The 22,508-nt window shown below is 40.0% G+C and overlaps 1 protein-coding gene across 1 annotated transcript in view; it reads right to left on the bottom strand.

Annotated features, from left to right (window-relative positions):
• The window catches only part of Adgra3 (adhesion G protein-coupled receptor A3), a 120,466-nt gene extending 113,006 nt beyond the window's left edge, over window positions 1-7,460 (bottom strand). Inside the window, exon 1 of the mRNA XM_020184406.2 lies at window positions 7,201-7,460. Within this exon, the coding sequence (XP_020039995.1) occupies window positions 7,201-7,445 (245 nt within the window). The 5' untranslated portion in view covers window positions 7,446-7,460. The remainder of the gene's footprint in view (window positions 1-7,200) is intronic.
• Window positions 7,461-22,508: the final 15,048 nt, after the last annotated feature.

Raw genomic sequence — 22,508 nt, 5'->3', positions numbered from 1 at the left:
TACTTAAAAAATATAGTGAGATAACAATTCTGGAATGTATAGAAATGAGTTTCATAACTGAAGCAACATCTGAGCATGAAAACTCATTATGTCTGAAATTCCAGCCATACTCATCTTGGTATCACTTGTGTATAAGACACAATCACACATTCACATAGATGTCAACGCCAAGCGATGTGAGTGCTTCCAAGAGATTGGTAGTAGGCTGCTTCCTGATCTAAGTGTTCATTATGTGGGCATGTTTAGTTTGTGAAAATAAGTAGAAAATATACACTTATATGTATACATCTTGTTAAGAATAGAAAGATACAAAATAAACAGAAAAAAGAGTGGAAGAGGAGAAAAGAAAAATTAAAATACGTGATCTGTACAAAGGAAAAATACTCATTTTCCAAAACAAACAAAAAAGCTTCATTTTCTGCTTAATACTGCAAAAACTGAAATTATCAATCTACTAAGACTTAAAGAACTCTGTATCCTAACTTTTGTCTGAAAATGTTACCATAATGAATTAGTTATGTTCTTTAGACTTAAGCTTCCCCCACAGGGTCAAACCAATACAGAAAACTGCTTTCCAAGAAGCAGCTAAATAATAAAGTCACTGAATATTCTTATAAGAAATCATCCTGTGTCATTTTCTAAGTTACTTCCAGGAGTTTTTACTTCTATCTTTTTTTCTGGTTTTATTTAAAAAACATCTTTATAGGCTCCTGGGAACAGAAGCTGGACCAGCATTGAGCAAACCCCTCCAAATGTTCCTGTGTGTCTTTATGTTGGACTTGGCATATTGCCAAACCCACCACCTTCTGTCCTATACTTCCAGTGCAGGAGGACTCCAAACAGGCAAGAAGCAACAGGATCCAGACGCTGGGTCATGCAAAAACCTTGTCATCACAGAAAACCTTAAAGAGTTTCATTCTAACCAAATGCCTAAGTTTGCCTCAAATTCAGCAATATTTCTGAGCAGCATTACTGATAGGAATTTAGACCACTTTATAAAATCAGGTAGGTCAAATATAACTGCAGATAGATCTAATAATGCATCCATTCCTGGATGGGAATCCCACAGCTATGAAAAGCCATAACCAAATTAAATAAACAAAGGTTCTCACTTGCTATAATAGGGTAAAAATCTGAAATCACATCCCTCTTCCATCTCCCACTCAACCTGATTTTCCCATAATCTCCTCGTGTATCTTTGTGATAGGTGATGTGCTAAGACAGGTCTCAAAGTCCTCTTCAAGGGTACATGCATTAGGAGAGCAACATCCAGTATCAAGGAAAGCGACACAAGAAGTATGGGGACAAAGCTCAGTGGTAGAATGCATGCTTAGGATGAATGAGGCCTTGGGTTCAATCCCTAGCATTTGGGGGGGTGAGGAGGAAGGTACTACAAGAACTCAGAGATGAAGCGTTACTTAAGTTCAGAGAACAGAGGGACCAAAACAGGAGGTCAGTGAGTGATGAATTCTTAACTACTGAGCTGGATTGTGAAGGATCCAGAATTTACAAGAGCACAGATTCCAAGACAAGGCTGACAATTCTAGCTAAGGAATACAAAAGGCCAAGTACACACTCTGCTCAGGGACCAAAGAGCAGCTTTGGCTAGGCAGAGAATCCATGCTGAGACTGACACATGAAGGAAAGCATCATGTCTGCTTATTTGATCCTGAACCCCTAGCACTCAGCGCAGTGCCAACAACTTAATAGAAAGAGCCTCACAAACAACCATGGAAACAGAAAATACCTCAGCCAAGTATTGAGAAATGAGGTGACAGAGGTATGTAAGACCTTTAATTCCAAGATAACAACCTTACTCTTGACTCCTGATGCAAGGCTCCCCTCCTAGAATTCAGGCCAGAGCAAGTTGCTAGTCTACTCATTAAAATCACTTTGCTCTTCTCTCCCTGGCTGCACTCACCTAGTAAAGAAGCAACCTGCTACATCTGGCTTAGTATCTCTAAGCTATCTGCAGCTGGAGAAAACAAATGTGCTGGCCATCTCCCTTTGAATGGGAACCACATGGCAGGGCAAAAAATGGACACAACCTCACCCTCTTGGCTTCTCTGCAATCCCCAGCATGTTCACTTCTTCCAAGGCCCACTCCACTTTTCCTATACCTCCTCTGCACTTCTTCCTTCCCCTTCCTGTGTGACTGAGAACACAAACGCAATAGGCAGACACTGCCTCTCCATGCCACTTGCACCCTTGCTGCCATCCAGCTGCCTTTATACCTATAATCCACCATCTTTCCTAGTAACTCTGTGAAGAGGAAACTTTACTGCTGCCATCAAAAGTCAAAGCTCTCCACCTGTGCACCTGTGCTCCAGCTCCATCCCCTCTCCTTCCATCCTCTCTCTCTCTCTCTCTCTCTCTCTCTCTCTCTCTCTCTCTCTCTCTGTATCTCTCTCTCTCTCCCTCCCTTGTGAACCATCCCCAACCCTATTCACAAGCTCTCACATTCCTCAGGAAAACCAAACCTTCCCTCAACACTTGCAGCCTCCTGGCTCCTTTCACACCAAGTTCCTTCCTCACCCACATGCTGTTTTCACCCTACACAACTCCTTTCTCCCTTCAAATTGCCTGACATGGCTTCTTTTACCTGCATTGTATGGACACTGTTCTAGGAAGGCACCAAACCTCCATGCTGTCAAAGCCAGTAGTCTATTCCCTGGTTTTTTGTTTGTTTTTTTTTTTTTTTTGGGGGGGGTGGTGGTTGACAGTACTGGAGTTTGAACTCAGGGCCTCAAGCTTGCTAAGCAGGAGCTCCACCACTTAAGCGGTACCCTCAGTCCCCTCAGTCCTTTTCGTTTACTTGTTTTTCAGACCGGGTCTTACATTTTTGCCTAGGGCTGGTTCACACATGCCACCAAACCAACTTGATTGGTTGAGATGGAGGTTTCATTAACTTTTTGTCTGGGCTGGCCTGGAATTGTGATCCTCCTGATCTCTGCCTCCAGAGCAAGTGGAGTTACTTGTATGACCCCACTACATGTAGCTCATTCGTGGACTTCTGTCTGTGATCTCTTGGCATCTCTCCACTTGGGAAGCCACTTTTGTCTTGAAACACTAATTTCTTTTGACTTCTATGACCAAGTTCTCCCTTTGCTCCCCCTGCCTCAGCAGCTGCTCCTGCTAGGTCTCCTCCTTTATAGGCTCTTCAGTGCTCCAGTGAGTTTTATGCCTACCCCCCCACCCACCATCCCTCTTCCTTCCTACCTGCCTCTCTCCCCTAATCACCCCAAACAGGGGAATCTGAGCTATCATGTGCTGGTTAATGTCCTGACATTGCCTCTCCATCAGTGTCCCAACAGTCTCTCCACTTGGGCGGGGCCAGTCACCAGCCCCTTCCCTTATCCAGCATGCTTTCTGTCTCCAATCCAATCTTTCCCTTCCCTTCAGGTGACTCAAGTTCTCACTTCTCAGGGAAAATTAAAATCCTCTCAATGAATCCACAATCACACCATCCTCTCCCCTTTTCTGGTCTCCTAAAAGGCAGAAACAGTTTACACTGCAGGATTTACTACATAATTACAGACATTCTTTAATTGCACCCTCAATGTCGACTTCCTATTGTGCAAATCCTTTCTCTCCACCAAGGTTTATGCTTCTGAATACAAACATTCCTTTCCTTGTACCTGGTACTGGGCCACAACGGATATGTCCAAATAATTATCAGTTCTTTGACAGCAAACAAACGTAACTTTTTCTTAAGTGAAAACCAAAATTCATGCACTATTTTGTTAAACATTCTGAGAAAAACCTGGACCTTATTCCTAAGTTCCTTGACAAATTTTTAAATTTTTTTTCTTTGTCTAGAATCACCAGGAAGCATTATGAGGAAGACACATAGAAAAGCAGAGCTAAAGCTGCAAAACTTTCTATTAGTGAAAGTCTCAGAATTTTTAAAGCTTAAAATATTGAGCAACGTTTCACATAAAACATAAGAATATAGTATTTTGTATTTCTTGAAAAGCATTAAATACAGACAAATTTTCATTCCGTGAAATAATAAGTGCAATTTAATCCTTCAATACAAGTGCACATGAGAGCCTGGTGATCAAGCAAAGGATTTCTACCAGATTTCTTTTGGTAAACAGCTATGGAAAGACTGTTGCTTAATAATACAGTTGAATGGTCTGAGCTTTAGGCTACAGCAAAATCCAGTGCATCAAACCAAATACAAATCTATATTCAACAACCTCCCAAACCCCACCTTCACATCACAACTCACAGAAAATCCTTGGCCACAACTAAGAAATAAAAACTCAACGGGAAGCCTGCCCATCCTTAAATTGACCTAAACAGCCTCTCCTCTGACCATGTGGGCACTGGACATTTGCCCTTGACATTCTAACAATTCCAACTGCATCTCCACTTAATGTTGGCCTCTGCAAGCCTGGCATGCTGGGGTGCCCCCCCCCCAACTCCCTCTTTTCCTCTCCTTGTCCATTGGGTATTTTCTTCACAGTTCTCTCTCATTTTTCCAGAATTGGCTCAGAATCCTTGGCTCACCAATTGCACCAACTATGCTCCAAAAAGTCCTTGGTTGCTCCTGGGTTCTTTCTGCTACATTTACACCCCAGTAATAGAGCATTTACCACTATCCTGAGACAGTATTCACAAATTCTCCTCCCCAAATTCCTGCAAAAAGAAAGATTATGAGTTTTGGTTTGTTTTTGCAGTGCTGGGGATAAAACTCAGGGTGTGTGCATACTAGGCAAGCACTTTACAACTGGCTCTACATTCCCAGCCTTAGACCGTGCTATTTCTACTCTGTGTAAGTCTCCCAAAAAGATTTATGTCCACGTCCTAACTGCACCTTTGTAACTTTATTTGGAAATAGGGTGTTTGCAGGTGTAATTAAGTAAAGGATCTTGAGATGATGATCCCTAAAAAAGGGGAGCCTAAATTCAATGACTGTTGTCCTCAGGAGAGATAAAAGGGAACGTGAGACACAAAGACAAACAGGGACGAAAGCTAGGTAAGGATGGAGGCAGAGAGTGGAGTTAAACTGCCAAAGAGGAACATTAGAAGCTGAAGGATGCATAAAGTTTTTGGAGGGAACACAGCCCTGCTGACATCCTGATTTCAGAGTTCAGAGAATAAATGTGATGTTTCAAGATACCAAGTTCACAGTAACCAGCAGCAGCCCTAGGAAACTAAGACACAGTCCAATCCAAAACTTGTGTCCTCTACCAAGGAACCTATCAATACAAACAACTGAGTTAGGAATGATGACGGAGGTGGGAAAGGTGAGAAGGTATCTGAACTGCACAGCAAGAATCTGGGACAAGGACCCACACCCCAAATCACTATGGGAACTCTGTCACTTTATCCATAATGACTCCAATTCCTTGGCTAGTAAAATGAGAACTAGCCCATAAGACCTTATACCAGGCCTGAAATACCTCGAACCTGCTTTATCCAAAACACTGACATCGGTGACCCTTAAATTACTTCTTTTTTTTTTTTATTTTTATTCGTTTATTCACATGTGCAACAATTGTTTGGGTCATTTTCCCCCCCTTCCCCCCTTACCATTCACTTAAGTAAATTTTATTTCTATCTAAAGAACTTTCAGATACAAAATAAAAAAAAAACTGGATTTAAATGGACACTTGCATTTTAATCAGTTCACGAAAAATTTACAGTAATTTTAATTGATAATATGCCAAAAAGTTACTTTCTCCAAAATCACCTATTCTGCCCCTCAAAGCAAATCAACAAAGTACAAGTAGTTCATCAAATCCAGCTAGAATTGTTGACATTTCAGAAAAACTGGACTTAAACACAAACCAACTTACCATTCACTGACCCCAAACCTAAATGTTTACAACGTCACTGCATGGTGACTAATTTTTGCAGCATTACAAGAGACTACTCCAACGCTGGGGTTTTCTCCACTAGACTCAGATTGTAATTAAGGTCCCATACCCAAAGTTTCCACTTCAAAGCATCTGACCAAGAAAGACACAAATACAAACGTACTGGTAAAGAAGTCACACAAAACAAAAACTACTTTACCCATCCTTCATGCTTTCATAAACAGAAACACACACATATGCACAGCTTTCCAGGGTGAAAGGTTTCCCAATTCAAATAAATGGAAATGAGGAGTAAACAAGGGTGCCGGTAATGACATTTACATCTCTTACTCATATATCCTCCTGCTGCATTTGGGTTATATTAAAAAACCGTATTTTGAGTTGTTTCATAAATTATCCTGTTGTCCTTTTTTACAGTGGCAGCCTTGATTCTTTTTTAGGAAACCAACCAAAACAACATACAGAAACACGGAGCCCAGGGATTCATATTTCAGTCTGACAAAATATCCATTAGAAACACTTAAGACTTCAACTTTTCCAAACCAATTCATCGTTCAGAAAAACAAAATCTAAAGTCACTGGGGTCAACTGTTGAGCTAGAATTGGCAGAACTACGTTTGCACAACCGGACCGTGAGTCCTAGCACATTGAGTTACCAAAATCTCTGCTTCCAGGTGGAAATTCAATCCGAAAATCAAAACGCTTCTCGAGATGGAAGGCTCACTCAGTAAACGCAGTTTGCAATTCCGAAGTTTCTTGGCTTTTCAATGTGGGTTCTTTACACAGCCAAGAAATCGGAACTGGAAGGCGGAGGCACAACTTTTAATCTCTCTTGTTTCTACCCCTTCGTAACAATTCTATCTTAAAAGGTGCTCTAACTGTAATTAAACGAAGATGGCAAAGCAAGGGTTTGGGGCTCGCACAGGGGCGTTCCAAGTCCTTGTGTTCTGCAAACTCTACCCCCTAGGTGCAACTTCATTTGCACAGAGGCAGGACGAACTAACTCTTGGCAGGCAGTTTTCTGGAAGTCCTGGATGAATGAGCTTGGAGCGTGTGGACTTGCATCCTCACGTGGCTCGGCGCAGCCACAAGAGCGCAGCGCCCGGGACTGCACGGGGCGCTCGGGGGAACCCGAAAACTTTACTTTGCAAACTAGCGGAGCGGGGAGAGACCATTCGGAGGCAGCTCCACTCGCCAGGCCCTGAACGTCGCGCACCCACCATGGGCTGAGCTCCCGCACCACCCCCTGCCTGCGGCTCCATTCACACAAAGGCGCGCGGATGCCCGCAGCACCCCGCTCCAAAGTTGTGCGGGGAGAAATAGGAGAGGACGAGGAGGGAGGGAGAGGAGCGGGCGCACGCGGGCTACTCACAAGGTGACCGTGCGATTGGGCAGCGTGTCCGGGGGCAGGACCTGCGCGAGCTCCAGGCTGCTGCACACCACCTTACCCTCGGCGGCGCCCGCCGCCTTCCCGGCGCCTCGGGGCCGCCCGTCGTGCTTACAGCCCGGGGGCAGCGCCGCGGCCCCGCCGCCGCCTCCTCCTTCTCCCAGCACTGCGAGCAGCGCGAGCGGCAGCAGCAGCAGCGCACGGCCCCGTGGGCGCCCGGGCGGCTCCATGCTGCGGGCCGGGCCTGCGGGCCGAGCGGCGGCGGCGCACTGGCCTAGCGGGCGACTCCGGCGCGCGGGCGAGCGGGGACGCGGCGCGGGCCCGGCGGCGCCGGGAGCCTCATGGCGGCCGGAGAAACTGGCTCTCCTCGGCGCCGATATGCTCCTTTGTCCGTTGCGGCCGCGCTCGGAGGAGCCGAAGGGTCACGGCCGCCGGGTCCCAGGGCCGCGGCACAGCCCGGTGGGAGTGCCACCTCCTTCTCCTCTTCCTCCTCCCAGCCGCCGCCACCTCCCCCGGCCCGGCTCGGCCCGGCCCGCGGCGGCTCCTCCCCGCCGCCTCCGCCCTGCCCCTCCCCCGACACCGCCCCTGCGCTCCCTCGCCCTGGAGGCGGAGGAGGCGCGCGCGGGGATCCGCGAGCCGCGACCCGGGCCGCCACCCCGTGCGCCCCCGGAGACCCGGAGTTGTGCGGGACCCGCGCGAAGATGATACTGTGGTGGGGGTAGCAGAAAGTTCCAGTCCAAACTCCAGCCGCTGTGGCTGCCCTGCCACCCTTGCTGTCCTGTCTCCCCTTGCTGTCGCCTTGCAGACAAAGCCACCCCTTGCACTGGAGGAGCCAGGCCCTAGCCCAGGGCTGAATTTCTGTCCCACAACCCAAGGGTTGGAAGTATTTTAAACCAAGGATCTTGAAAGAAATCGCCTTCCCACCTCACTATGATCAAGTGTCATTAAGTCTCAGAGCCAGTAAACAGGTTCCTTTCCAATGAACTTAACTCTGAAGCTGTTTCTATCCTTCAACAGTCACAACTGAGGTCCTGACAAGGATGCAAGGGTCCTTGCTGGCATGGCAGCCTTCAGAAAGAGATTTCTCTCTGGGTCAAAAGATGCCAGATGTTAGCCGATTAGTAACAGTAGTGAACAAGCAGGCCAAGAAAATTCAGCTGAACGTATTGCTGTTTTATCTAAGGCCGCCAGCCACACCCTAACATTTGTAAGACCAGGGCTCACCTACCCTATGTTTAAGTTTTACAAGGAATATACAAGCTGACAAAATACATTTTATTCTACCTTGACAAGTGTGCCTTCATAATGACCTGGTTTGTATGCAGAATTCTCTAATACTTGGAGTTCTACCTGAAACATGGTAGGTAGGAGAGTCAGATTTGAGCCCTTGGCCCTTTACACTCCCAACCCCCTTGGTTTCCAGTGCCAGCTCTCCTCAAGAACTGATGGGGCTTCTGCAAATGTGAAGACATTATGGCCAGGCTGCCTCTTGGGCCTAGGAGGGCACATACCAGTTGTTTGAGCCTCCATTGCTCATAGGATTCTGGGAAAAGGCCTGCCTAGAGCTTGGAAGTAGCCTTGGAAATTTTCATCAAAAGATTCTAGGCTCCTAGTTCCCATGGACATAGTCCAGAGTAGGAAGACTGTGGGTACTGGCCCTGAAGATGTTTTTTATCCCCAGGCAGGTAGAGTGAAATTGTTGTTCTCCAAAATGCAGGACTAGGGACAGGCTTTTCTTGCTTGGTCTATGAGGCAATACTGTGTAAGGACTGCACAAAATTTATTTCAGATACCTGGTATGGCGAGATATGCCTATAATCCCAGCACTCTGGAGGTGGAGGCAGGAGGATCTCAGTTGGAGGAGAGGAAGGGAAGAGAGAGGAGGAGGAAATCATCCCCCAGGAATCTCTATTTGGATTTCTAAATTGTCAAGATTCAACTATATAAACCCAATAGTGTCCAGCACTAATAATATACTCTGTGATGACAGAATCATATTAGATCTGAGGCTGGGCATGTGACTCAGTGGTACAGCTGCATGCCCCACAGCCTGTGTTATCCTCAGCACTGCAAAAAAAAAAAAAATTGTTCTAGATCTGTACTGTCCAGCATGATGGCCATGTGTGGTTTTGTACCTACTGTGCTGTGAGCAGTAAATTGTTGTTTCATTTCACTTAATTAAATTTAGACTTAAATGCCAAATGGCTACCATGTTGGTGTTGAACAGCACAAGTATACTACAATGGGTATAAAAAGTGGGAAATTGCCTATTATTTAAAGTTACTACTAAGTAATTGTAAGTCTGCAAACAGCTGCAGAAGGCAAACAGGTACCCCGTGTGAATGGGTAAAGGTGGCTACATTTCTCTTGAATTTATTTCAGGATTTTATCCTAACAAAATCATTATCGTTGCCTCAACGGCATCATCAGCACACTATTTTCTTTATGAAACCAAAAACTTCTTCCTATAGAGATGTAGATGTTTTTAATTACCATATTACTGTTGATATAGTCATAAATTGACATGTGAAGTTAGAATATATAAGTATTTTGAAACCCATAGGTGAAGTAAACTTGCTTGTCTGCTTTTGAGACAGTTATAGAAAGTACAAAATTATCAGAAAAAGAGATATCACAAGTGGTATCGTGGATTCACGGAAAAATATGGAGGGAATGTTTTTATTTTATAAAAATATGGAGGGAATGGATAATTTCAGCCATTCTTGCATGGAAATCAATTAAACTGTCTTCAATAATTAAGATTATTAAATATAACAATATTTATATATCCAGCTATATTAAAGCTGGAAAGTAACTACACTTGACCTCAGAATACACAGAACCCTCAGTTGTTCTGTCCCAGCATGGGTCATGAGGACAAGCAGTCCTTTCCCCATACAAAGACCTCACTATCTGAAACTTACCTTCTCTTACCCCTTAGTCACACCAAAATCTAAGCTTGAATTCAGCTACCCTACCTGACAGCTTCTTGCCAGACAAGTCTGTCTACTGCTAATACTCCCTCAGGCCTCACCATTTGAAGTCATGTGACTTTGTAGGACCTTTCAGCATTCTCACTATTTATGATTGTCCCACTACAGAAAGTCCTACAGAAACTGAGAATTGCTTGTTAACTATATTCATGTCCACATAGTCCAGTATTGCACCAATGTTTCTTTAAGGATGGTAGATGGACCACATTCCTATGCTTCTTCCTATATTATGTAAGACTTGTAGGAGATACCAGAGAAGCACTCAAAGATGCTTTGTTTTTCTTAGCGGAGAAACTGTGCTAACTCTGTGTGTATGAATGTAAATATGTTTATATCTAATAAACGTGTACAAATAAAATGTATATTATTATTATATATATACAATAAGCTTTTTTGGATTATATATGTTTATTATATATAATAAACGTGTATATCTGTATTTATTTTTAACTATTTCTTTTACATATTTCCTCCTTGTTTACCAGACTATGAGCTTCTGGAAGCTATTCTTGACCCTTTTTTAAAATCACTCTCACCTTCCATCACCCTTTATATGTTACTCTAGAATCTAAACTAATTAACCAGATAATCCTGATGACTTGTCCAAACAAGTCATATTTTTATGCTGTGAATATCCTCTGCTACAATACTAGCTTTATGATGCTGTGTTTTGTTTACTTTTTATGGCATTTTCTACTGGTTGCTGCCAAAGAGCCTTTCCAAAACTTTCCTCCCTTCAGCCAGATAATCCCTTTCCCAATCTTCCTTACAATAGTTTCAGCATCACAGAAACTGCAACTGTGTTTAAGTGTTAAAAAAAAAAAAAAGTCCAATAATAGCTGTCTCTCCAACACTTCCATTCCTTTGGCTTAAAGACATGGTTTTGTGAGAACTTGATTCCTAGAAGTAAAATAGGTGTTTTGTAAGCATAAGGAAAAAAGCCTAAAGAAAAAATGCTAAAGAAAGAAGGGAATAGAAGGACCGAAACCATTTGGTTCACTGAGGTCATAGTTGAGCTCAAGCCTCTGGACTTTCTTTTTATCAAGAATGAATATTTTTGGGTTTAAGGCACTGTTATGGTTTTCTAGCACCTAGAACAGTGCCTGCCACATAGAAGAAACTCAAAAGCATTTGCTGATCCAAATAGCTTATCTTACTCATTTTTCATTCTTCAAATATCTAACGTAACCCCATCCATAATAGCTAGTGAGTAAAATTTTTATTGAAATAAGTGTTCTGGATAACTGTGCATAAACTGCAAGCTAAAATCAACTAACTTGAAATGATTGAAGTTCAGCCTTTTGTGATCAGATGGAAGTGTGTAATGTTGTGATCAAATTAACAGCAGGAAAGAAGAGCAATTTTTAGCACTTGAAGTGTCTCAGTGACACCCCTAATAAGCCCTGCTAATAAACAGGCATTCTCTGTTTGTTTTTGTATCATTTAATGCTAATCTGTTAATTGTGACAGCTGTAGTTTATATTTTTAGTCATTACATAGTATGTGCTAGAATGTGTGCTTGTTCATTACCCAGGACCAGATAGGATCAGCAGTACTATCTCAAATATCCCTCGAGCCTCTTGTGTTGGCTCCTGTTCTGACACGCTAGTTATAAGATAGAGTGACCTTCAGCAAGTCATTCTATCTCACCTTTTGAAATGAAAGTTTCAACTGGGACCAGTTTAAAAGTGCTATGATTTTTATCCTACTAACCCATGAATTGTTTTGTTTGCTGCAGTTAGGCTGTTACTGGAATGCATCTCTATGACAGTTAAATGCTCTTTTCATACCCAAATACTTTTTTTGGAGGTGGAACACTTTTTTCTGTTGGTTTTATTTGTTTTGTTTTGTTTTTTGTAGCACTGAGCTTTGAACCAAGAACCTTTTTTATATAAATTTTTTATTAAGATGTGTTCATTATTTAGGGGGGGTTCATAGTGACAATTCTGATTAAACTCATATTGTACATTATTTACATTGCCCCCATCGTCTCTCCCCATCAACCCCCTCCACACCTCACTGAAAGCAATTGCAAGAGGTTTCTTAGTTCTGTTTCATAAAGGTATATGAAGTCCATCTACCACAACTGTCACCTTAATCTCCTTCCTTCACCCTCCCCCTCCCACCGGTACCTCCCCCCACACACTGCACCTATTTTACAGTCCTGTCTTTCATTATTAATATTTGAGTTGATGTTCAAAGTGGTGTCTCAAGGAATGCCCACTGTGGGTATACTTTACTTTGGTCTATTGAACCCCTTCCATTACTCTCCCTTACCCCTTTACCTCCCACCCACCATTTTTCAACAGCTTTCAACATATATCCTTGTATCCTCTATCTTCACATCTTATGTTATGCGATAGATGAATACTGATGTTCTATCATTCTCCTTTCCTTTCCCTTTTTCCCAGAGTTCCATAGAATAGTTCCACTATTACAAACATGTTCTACTTCTGAGTTTGTATATGATCATGCTTGTTTTTGTGTATATGTTTATCTTTGGATCTATTTTCCACATATGAGAGAAATCATGTGGCCTTTGTGTTTCTGAGCCTAGCTAATTTCATCTAACATGATGTTCTCAAATTGCATCCATTTACCTTCAAACTCCATGTCATTATTCCTTGTGGCTGAGTAATACTCCATTGTGTATATATACCACAATTTCTTGATCCATTCATCACTTTTAGGGAATCTGGGTTGTTTCCAGAGCTTGGCTATTGTGAATAGTGCTGCAATGAACATTGGTGTACAGGTGTCTCTACCGTATCCTGTCTTACGTTCTTTTGGTAGATGCCCAGGAGCAGTATCTCTGGATCATATGGCAGTTCTATCTCTAGTTTTTTGAGGAATCTCCATACTGGCTTCCTAATGTTTATAATAATAACTTGCATCCCACCAGCAGTGTATAAGGGTTCCTGTTTTGCCACATCCTTGCCAGCATTTGTTGTTATTACCCTTGTTGATGGCTATTCTAGCAGGGGTGAGATGAAAGCTAAGTGTTTTGATTTACATCTCTTTTATAACCAGGGAAGTCAAATACTTCTTCATGTATTTACTGGCAATTTGTACCTCTTCCTTTCAGAATTCTGTGTTTAATTCATTCATGTGCCCATTTTCTCATTAGGGTGTTGATTCTTTGTGGGCAGAGTTTTTTGAGTTCCCTCTAGATTCTGGATATTATTCCCTTATAGGATGAGTAGCTGACAAAGATTTTCTCCCATTCTGTGGGCTGTCTCTTGAGTCTGGTGACTTTCTTTTACTGTGCAGAAGCTCTTTAGTTTGATGCAGTCCCATTTGTTCATTGTTTCTCTTAAATGCTGAGCCTTTTGAGTTCTGTTTAGGAAGTCACTCCCTATACCTATCTGATCCAGTGTTCCTACTGCTTTTTGGAGTTGTTTCAAAGTTTCAGGCCTTATATTAAGTCTTTAATCCACTTTAAGTTGATTTTGGTACAGGGTGAAAGACAGGGATCTAATTTCAGTTTTCTACATGTGGATATCCAGTTTTCCCAGCAACATTTGTTGAACAGGCTATCTCTCCTCCATCGTGTGTTTTGGGCTCCTTTGTTGAAGATCAGTTGGCTCTGGTTGCTTGTGTTTATGTCTGGGTCTTCTATTCTGATCGATTGGTCTTCCTGTCTGTTTTGTGCCAATACCATGCTGTTTTTTCTGCTATGGCTCTGTGGTAGAGTTTGAAGTCAGAACCCAGAACTTTGCACATGCTAGGCAAGCACTCTGCCAATTGAGCCACACAATGTTCACGTGAACTGCTTGCATTAGCTTATCTATTTGTCACTCTCTCTTCAAACTCAGCCACATCAGTCTTCCCCACTGATGATGTAGTTCCAGGATCAGACTTGAGATCTAAAAGCAAGGTGGCCTGACAGTTGTAAGATACCAGAGGCCACTCATTTTATTGGAGAGATGAGATGCAAAGCAATGGTGCCTGCCCATAATTATAACTTGCCAAATAGCCCAATAAACAACTATGGACTTTGTACTTCTTGGACAGAAGACATAGACTGGATTAGATACCACCAATGGGTGGCTGATTTTCAACACAATATATGTTGAGTACTTCATATACCTCTCATAGATCTAGTGAATCATGAATATTGGGTGCCTCCTCAGTCCTTCCACTCTTTCCTATGGACAAGTAATTTTCTCATATGTTGCCTCACTTGACTCCACTTACCACACTTATACTCCACTTCCTTTTCCTATATTTGCCATGTCTCACAACTATTCCTTCTGTACTTCGTGTTATTTATCCTCCTTTCCTTCCCCCCTTACTTCCATAGCAGAATTAAATATTCTCAATTAATACTCAGTCTAGAGATTAGATTTACATGCTGAAAACAAGATATTACATAGCAACAATCTTTGGGGAAAATTTAGAAACATATTCTACTGTAGAGATGTAGTCAGTTTTAGCAGTATTTCTGAGTGTCTATCTCCCAAATATATTACAACCTGTCTGGTAGTGGCTATCTAAGTTATTATCAGCGTTAGTCTTATGGATAAGCTATAATGTTTAACATCATCATCTGACTAATAACTATTAATGATAGGCTCAGAAGCAAATTTACCAATCACAAAATTTCAATCTAAATCTTTTTATTATGGCTTCTTCTTCCTTAAGGTCAGTTAACATAATCAAAATTCACTTATTGAGCTGAGCAGAATAAGAAAGTATATTGGAAATTATTCCTTTTTCAACAAAGTAATTACTATTTGAATGAACTTTTGACCAGAATGGTAACACATTGAACCTCCTGTTATTTGATCAGCTATTACACACACACACACACACACACACACACACACACAGAGAGAGAGAGAGAGAGAAAATGAGAATGAGAGAGAGAGTGCGAGAAAGCATGCTGACATTGAACTTGGAGCTTTGTGCATGTTAGACAAGTGCTCTACCACTGAATTACACGCCCATCCCTATTTTTTTTTAATACTTTCTCATATCATGTAGAGGTCTAAAACATTATTATGTCAAAAAATTTGCGTAAATTAGTCAAACTTGGAACATTTTAAATTTAGGTATATTAATTATTTTACTCATTACACAAACATTTTTAGTATTTTAGGTAATATGTTTATATGTTCATAAATGAAAGCATGTAGGCAGATGTGATTGATGGCTCAGGCCTGTAATCCTAGCTACTAGGGAGGCAGAGATCAGAAGGCTCACAGTTTGAGGCCAGCTGGGGCAAAACGTTTGCAAGGCCCACCTCAACCTATGGCTGGGTGCAGTGGCAGTAGCCACACCTGTCATTCCCAGCTACTCAGGGAAGCATAAATGAAAGGAGAGTGGTCCAGGCCAGCCAGGCATAAAGAAAGACCCAGTCTCAGAAATAACCAATGCAAAAAGGGCTAGCAGAGTGACTCAAGTGGTAAAACACCTGCCTAGCAAGGACGAAGCCCTGAATTCAACCTCCCCGTACTGCTAACAAACAAAATAGAGAAAAATGCTAACATGTACAGGAAAAAAGCATTGATCTTAAATTTGGGAGATCATATTAACATATTGACTATATCTTTAGCTGGGTTAAATTGTGCAAACTGTATAACTTTTTTGGCACCTAATTTTCTTCCTATGTTGTAAGGTTTAATTTAAATTTAAGTTAATATAACATTAAAAATATTCAGCATTTGATTTGCATGTAATAGGTGCCTCGTAAAGGGAAATTGAATCTGAATATGGTCCCTTGTCTCGTATTCCAGATGAAGACGCTAAAACTTAGAGAAGTAAATGAATGCTTCCAAGGTCGTGTTCTTGGTTCTTATAAAAGCTTGAACCAGGGAGCTGTGTAAATTACAGGTGCAATTTCTTTCCTTATAAACCTGTAATCAGACTTTCTTACACACCTAGTCAAGCACTATGACTTAGTTAATTAAGTCACTCGCCAAATATCTCTGTTTCCCTCTCTGCAAAATTGAGGGGTTAAAAATTGCCCCCTGCCTTCTAATCATATTAGAAAGGTAAAGAAGTAATATCTGGAAGAAATCACTGGGAAGACATTCTATATAATCCCAACATATCATTATAAGTTATAAAAACATTCCATCTTTAATGACACTACAATTACATGTATCAGCGTCTTTCATCTCTGAATCTCTAAATCCCTCTCAAATAAGTGCCCTTCACATTCTTTGACAATGCTTCTCCTAGCAAGACAAAATGGAGAATTGAGACAATCACACCGAAAATTCAAGGGAAAGCAAGCCATATTTTCCGCATTGCCTGAGTTTTACAGTCCCGTTTACCTGGATTCTCCTCAACCCTTTGGAAGTAAATTGCCATTACTACATCGTGTAAAGGAGGGAAACTTGTGTCGTGTTTGTTACAGTGTGCCCAGCACTCTAAATGCCTAGCATATAGGTATTCCACAAGTATTTACTTAGTGAACGAATAAACAGTGAATAAATGGTGAATAAACAAAAGAATGAATAATATTCTCCTATTCATTAGTTTGTCTTTTCGTGACTACTGCTTAGTCACAACTTAATTCCTGTTTAGTAACTTAAGCAAAACTTTTCGTTGTGAACTCAACTCAACTCAGTTTACTGTGCATTGAAATTTCTAATATTTACACTTTCTTCTTCAAACATTTTGAATGTTTGATGCTATCATTGCTAGGCTATAAATGGTAAAAACTCAACCGTCTGACCCCATCGCCACTCTCAATCAGGAAAATTACTCATTTACTTGAAGCCTATTTGACAGTAAAAACCCTGTATATTAAATTCTAAATCCACTAAATTAGCTTCTGTAAACTTCATTAAATAAAGCTCTGTCCCTTTAATGGAAATAAGTAATAAAAACAATCTCTCTGGCGACTGTTAGTACAATACATAAAGAGTCTTGAGCAAAAGATTCTGCCTAGGATCCTGTCCAGTGCTCTGACTTGTCTTTACCTGAGCCTGGTTCCTTAGTTGGCTCAGAAAAACTTCTGCTTTTATTCTTTTCTGTGTGTACCCAAGCCTCCCCTCCCCTCTGTGACAATTTGGAAAGGAGGACAAATCAAGAATAAGGTCTCTCACCATGATACCATGAAATACGATCATAAAACCTCCAATATTAGTCAAAACAATTTCAGTAGAAGTCACACAAACATAACTCCAACTAGTTCAAGCTTGGAAAGGAATAAATTGGTTCATGTAAAGAGAAAGATGGTCCAGGTAGAGCTGGATCCAGTGTCTGAAACAGTATCTTCAGTTCTTGCTCTCAGTTCTTTGTTCTCCAGCAGGTAACTGCTCACACTGTAACGCAAGGGCCAATAGCTCTCCTCTTATAACATCCTCAGCAAAATATTCCAACAAAAAAACAAGTCTTGCCTCCCAGCTTTCCCAGTAAGGGTTATGATTGACCTCTCTTGGGTCACACATCAATGAAGAGGGTAGGAGGGGGAATGAAGCTTTCTGACTGGCCTTGCCTGAGTTAAAAATATACCTCATGGGACAATGGTAGGATGAGGAAGTTCCATAAACAGATTACTGATGAAAAAAAAAATCTATCTGCCATGCTATCCTTATATAGCAGTATGTGATACAAACAAAAAGACAAGAAGGGAAAAAAAAGAGAAAATATTAGTCATAGTTAAATCAGGATGCTAAACTTGCAGGTGAGTTTAAATATCTTTGTTTTTCTTTGTGTTATTTGTTATTTTTATTTTATAATGTACATTAATTACTAATATAGGTTTTATGTTATAATTTTGTTGTTGTTGTTGAAATCTTCAGTGCACATTATTACTGAGTCTACTGTGAGCAAAGCACTCTTCCAAAGAGTGATGAGGACAAGTTAAATGAAGAAGTAAGCTTGGTTACTATCTTCAAGATGTGTGTTGTCAGATGAAGAGGATAAACAAACATTGATTTAATTACTGTTGTGAGAGTCTTTAAATTCCTTCAGCCAAGGATAATGGCCATTTAAAGGTTGCCAGCATCTATTGCTCACTGTTTTCCTCCAAGTTCCTCTCATCCATGACAGGGGCAGGCACCAAAAAAACCCATAAAAATATGAAAATGTGGTTGAGAAGCATGTTTAAAAACATGTATATGTGCTTGTAAAATGATATAGATTTATGTGTGAATATACACATATACAACAGTAAAACATAAATTGATGAACTTTATTTCACAAAATTTAAAACTCAACCAAATAAACTAACCATAAAAAATCAAAAGTTAAATTAATAAAAAATTTCAATGCACAATAAAATAATTTTCTTATTACACAAAAGACTTACTAAACAGTAAAAAGTATTATCGATGAATAGCTAGATCACAGACAGAGAAAAAATAGAAGATTTTGCGGTGTGAAAAAATGCTCAGCCTCACCAAAAATTAAAGAAATACGTGCAAATGAGCCCACCCACCAACAAAACCTGAGATAAAAATTGGTAAAAAAACACCAGCTAGCACTTAGTGATCTCCAGATGTAGGGAAGCAAGCATTCTCTTACATGGCATATGTTAATTGTACAAAGGGTTTCATTGTGATATTTTCATACATGCATACAATGTACTTTTGTTAAATTCACTACCTATATGACTCTTTTATTTACCCTTTCTAAACAATTTAATGGGTTTTATTATCCTATTTTCATTCATGTATATGAAGTACTTTGATTATATTCACTCTCTTTGCCCTTTCCTTTTATCTTCTCCCCTCCTGCAGGCTGCCCCCCAAATAGTCCCTGTTTTACACTCATGTCACTTTTTTTGAGGTCTATATTCTGCCTATGAGAGAGAACATCTGATACTTGTTTCTCTCAGTCTGACTTATTTCTGGAAACCTGATGATTTCCAGTTCCACCCATTTTCCTATGAATGACATAATTTCATTCTTGTTAATGGCCTAATAATACTCTATTTTACTTTTTTTTATTCATTCATCAGTTGATTCAGTTGATGGACACTTAGGCTGATTGCATAGCTTAGCTATTGTGAATAGTGTTTCTATAAACATGGGTGTGCAGGTATCTTCTTTGTATACAGTTACATTCCCTCAGATATATGCCCAGGATCATATGATAGGTCTATTTTTGGTTTTTTGAGGAACCTCCATACTGATTCTAATAGTGGCCACCCTAACTTACATTCTCTGCAACAGTGCATAAGCTTTCCTTTGTCCCTGATCCTAACCAGCATTTGTTGTTAGACATCTTGATGACTGACATTCTGACTTGGGTGAGAAGGAATCTCAGCATAGTTTTGATTTGAATTTCCTTGATGGTTAAGGTCATTGGACATTTCTGCATGTATTTATTGGCCATTTGTACTTTTTTGAAAATTATCCCAATTCATTTTCCCATTGGATTATTTGTTCTTTTGGTTTTTAATATTTTGAGTTCCATGTATATAGAGAGATATGTCGTATCTGGATATCAGTCCTTTGTCAGATGAATAGCTGGCAAATATTTCTCCCATTCTGTGGTTGTCTCTTGATTCAGGCATTTGTTTCTTTTTTTTGTGCAGAAGCTTTTTAATTAGATGCAGTCCCATTTGTCAATTCTTGCTGTTATTTCCCGAGTAATTGGAGTCCTATTCAGAAAGGTGTTACCTATGCCTGTATCTTCACTGGGATTCCCTGTTTTTCCCTATTAGTATCAAAGTTTCAGGTCTTATATTTAGGTCTTTGATCCATTCTGAATTAATTTTTGTATGGAGTGAGGATGTGTTATCTAGTTTCAGCCTTCTACATGTGAATATCCAGTTTTCCCAAAACCATTTGTTGAAGAGGCTGTCTTTTTTTCAATAATTTTTTTCCACCCTTTTCAAAAATCAGATGGCTGTAGTTGTGTGACTGGGTCGTCTCTTCTATTTCATTGGTCTACATGTCCATGTGGTTTAGTGCCAGTCCCATGCTGCTTTTGTTACTGTGGCTCTGTACTACAATTCAATGTATTATGATATTCAAGGTATTATGATAACTCCAGCATTTTTATTTTTGCTCAGGATTGCTTTGGATATTCAGGGTCACTGGTGCTTCCATATAAATTTTAGGATTGATTTTTCTATATCCCTGAATAATGTTATTGGGCTTTTAATGGGGATTGCATTGAAATCTGCAGATTGCTTTCAGTGGTGTGGCCATTTTCACAATATTGAGTCTACCAGTCCATGAATGTGGAAGGGCATTATATCTTCCAGTGTCTTTTTCAATTCTCTCTTCAGTATTTCATAGTTTTCATTGTACAAATCTTTCACTGCCTTAGTTAAATGTACTCCTAGGGTTTCTTTTTTTGAGGCTGTTGTGAATGTGATTGTTTCTTGATTTCTTTCTCAATGTGTGATTTATTGATATATAGAAAAGCTACTGATTTTTTGATGTTGATTTTTGAATCCTGCTACTTTGCTGAAAGAGTTTTTGAGATCTAAGAGTTTTTGGTGGAATCTTTAAGTATAGGATCATATCATCTGCAGATAGAGATCATTTAACTTCTTCATTTCTTTTCCTTTGTCTTTTTTGTTTTGAGGGGTTTATTTGTTTGTGTTGGTGGTACTGAGGTTTGAACTCGGGGCCTCAAGCTTGCTAGGCAAGTGTTCTACTGCTTGAACCACTCTACCAGTCAACTTCATTTCTTGTTTTTATCCCTGTCATTTCTTTCTGTTATTTGATTGCTCTGGATAAAAATTCAAGAACTACATGGAAAAAAATGGAAAAAATAGACAATTTAGTCTTGTTTCTGTCTTTAGAAGAAATGGTTTCAGCTTTTTCAGAGTTAGGATAATATTGGCTATCGATTTAATCATATATAGCCTTTATTATGTTGAGGTACATTCCTTCTATTCCTAGTTTCTTCTGTTCTAGTATCATGAAGGAATGTTTAATTTTTTTCAAAGACTTTATCTGCATCTACTAAAATGATCACATGACTTTTGATCTTCACTCCTGGAATGAAAACAACTTGATTGAGGTATACAATTTTTTAAATGTGTTATTGTTGAATTTGGTTTCCAAGTATTTTATTAAAAGTGTTTGAATCTGTGTTCATCAAGGAAATTTGTCAGCAATTTTCTTTTTGTTCTTGTGTCCTTATCTGGTTTTGGTCTCAGGGTAATACTGGCTAACTACAAAGAATGTTTGGTAGTTTTTTACTCTTCATTTCATTAATTTATGCCTGATTTTTATTATTTCTTTCTATCTATTGCTTTTGTGTTTGGCTTGATCTTGGTTTTCTAAGACCTTGAGATGTATCATTAGGTTATTTATTTGGGATTGCTCTGATTATTTTTAATATAGGCACTCATAGCTATAATTTTCCCTCACAGCCCTTTACTATTTTCCAAAAGTCATAGTAAATTGTTTTTTGATTTCATTTGATTCTAGGAATTTTTGACTCTCCCTTATTTTTTTGATGATCCACTGATCATGCAAGAGTCAACTGTTCAGTTTCCATGTGTTTGGATATTCTTTGTAGTTTCTCTCATTAATTTCAAATTTAATTCCATTCTAGTCTGATAAAATACAGGAAATTATTTCAATTTTCTTATACTTGTTAATACTTTATGTCCTAATATATGGGCTATTTTGGAGAAAGTTTCATGGGTAGCTGAAAAGAGTGTGCACTCTGTGGCTGTTGGGTGGAATATTCTGTAGATGTCTCTGTTAAGTCCATTTGATCTATAGTGTTGTTTAATTTTGAAGTTCCCTTATTGATATTTTGTTTGGATGACCTTTCTGTTGGTAAGACTGGGACATTGAAGTCACCCACTATTATTATTTGGAGAAATGGTAATGGGGTTTGAATCTAGAGACTTGTGTGCTAGGCAGGAATTCTAATATTTGAGCCATGCCTCCAGCCTTTTTTGCTCTGATTATTTCAGAGATATGATCATGCTTTTTGTCTAGCCTGGATCATGATTCTTCTATTTTAAGCTTCCTGCTATGGCCTGGATACAGGCATGTGCCACCATGAATAGCTTTTTTTTTTTTCTAGGCTGGCTTAGAATCACAATCTTTCTGCTCTCAGCCTTCCAAGTAACTAGAATTATAGGAGTGAGACACCAGTACCCAACTTTAACCCACTATTATTGAGTTGGGGTCTTTTTATGTTTTTGAGTACAGTAGGGTTTGCTTTATGAAATCGGGTATTCTGATATCCAGTGTGTATCTGCTTACAATTGTTATCTCCTCTTCCTGGATTGATCCATTATCAATATGAGGTTACCTTCTTTGTCTCCTCTGACTAATTTTGGTTTGAAGTCCACTTTTGTCAGATATAAGTATAGCTTCTTCTGATTGTTTTTGGACTGCATTTGCTTGGAAATCTTTTTTG

Source organism: Castor canadensis, chromosome 9 (genome assembly GCF_047511655.1).
Source record: "Castor canadensis chromosome 9, mCasCan1.hap1v2, whole genome shotgun sequence".
NCBI classification, from domain to species: Eukaryota; Metazoa; Chordata; class Mammalia; order Rodentia; family Castoridae; genus Castor; species Castor canadensis.
Note: the sequence above shows the minus strand (reverse complement) of the source record. Positions and strands in the feature narration are given on the sequence as shown.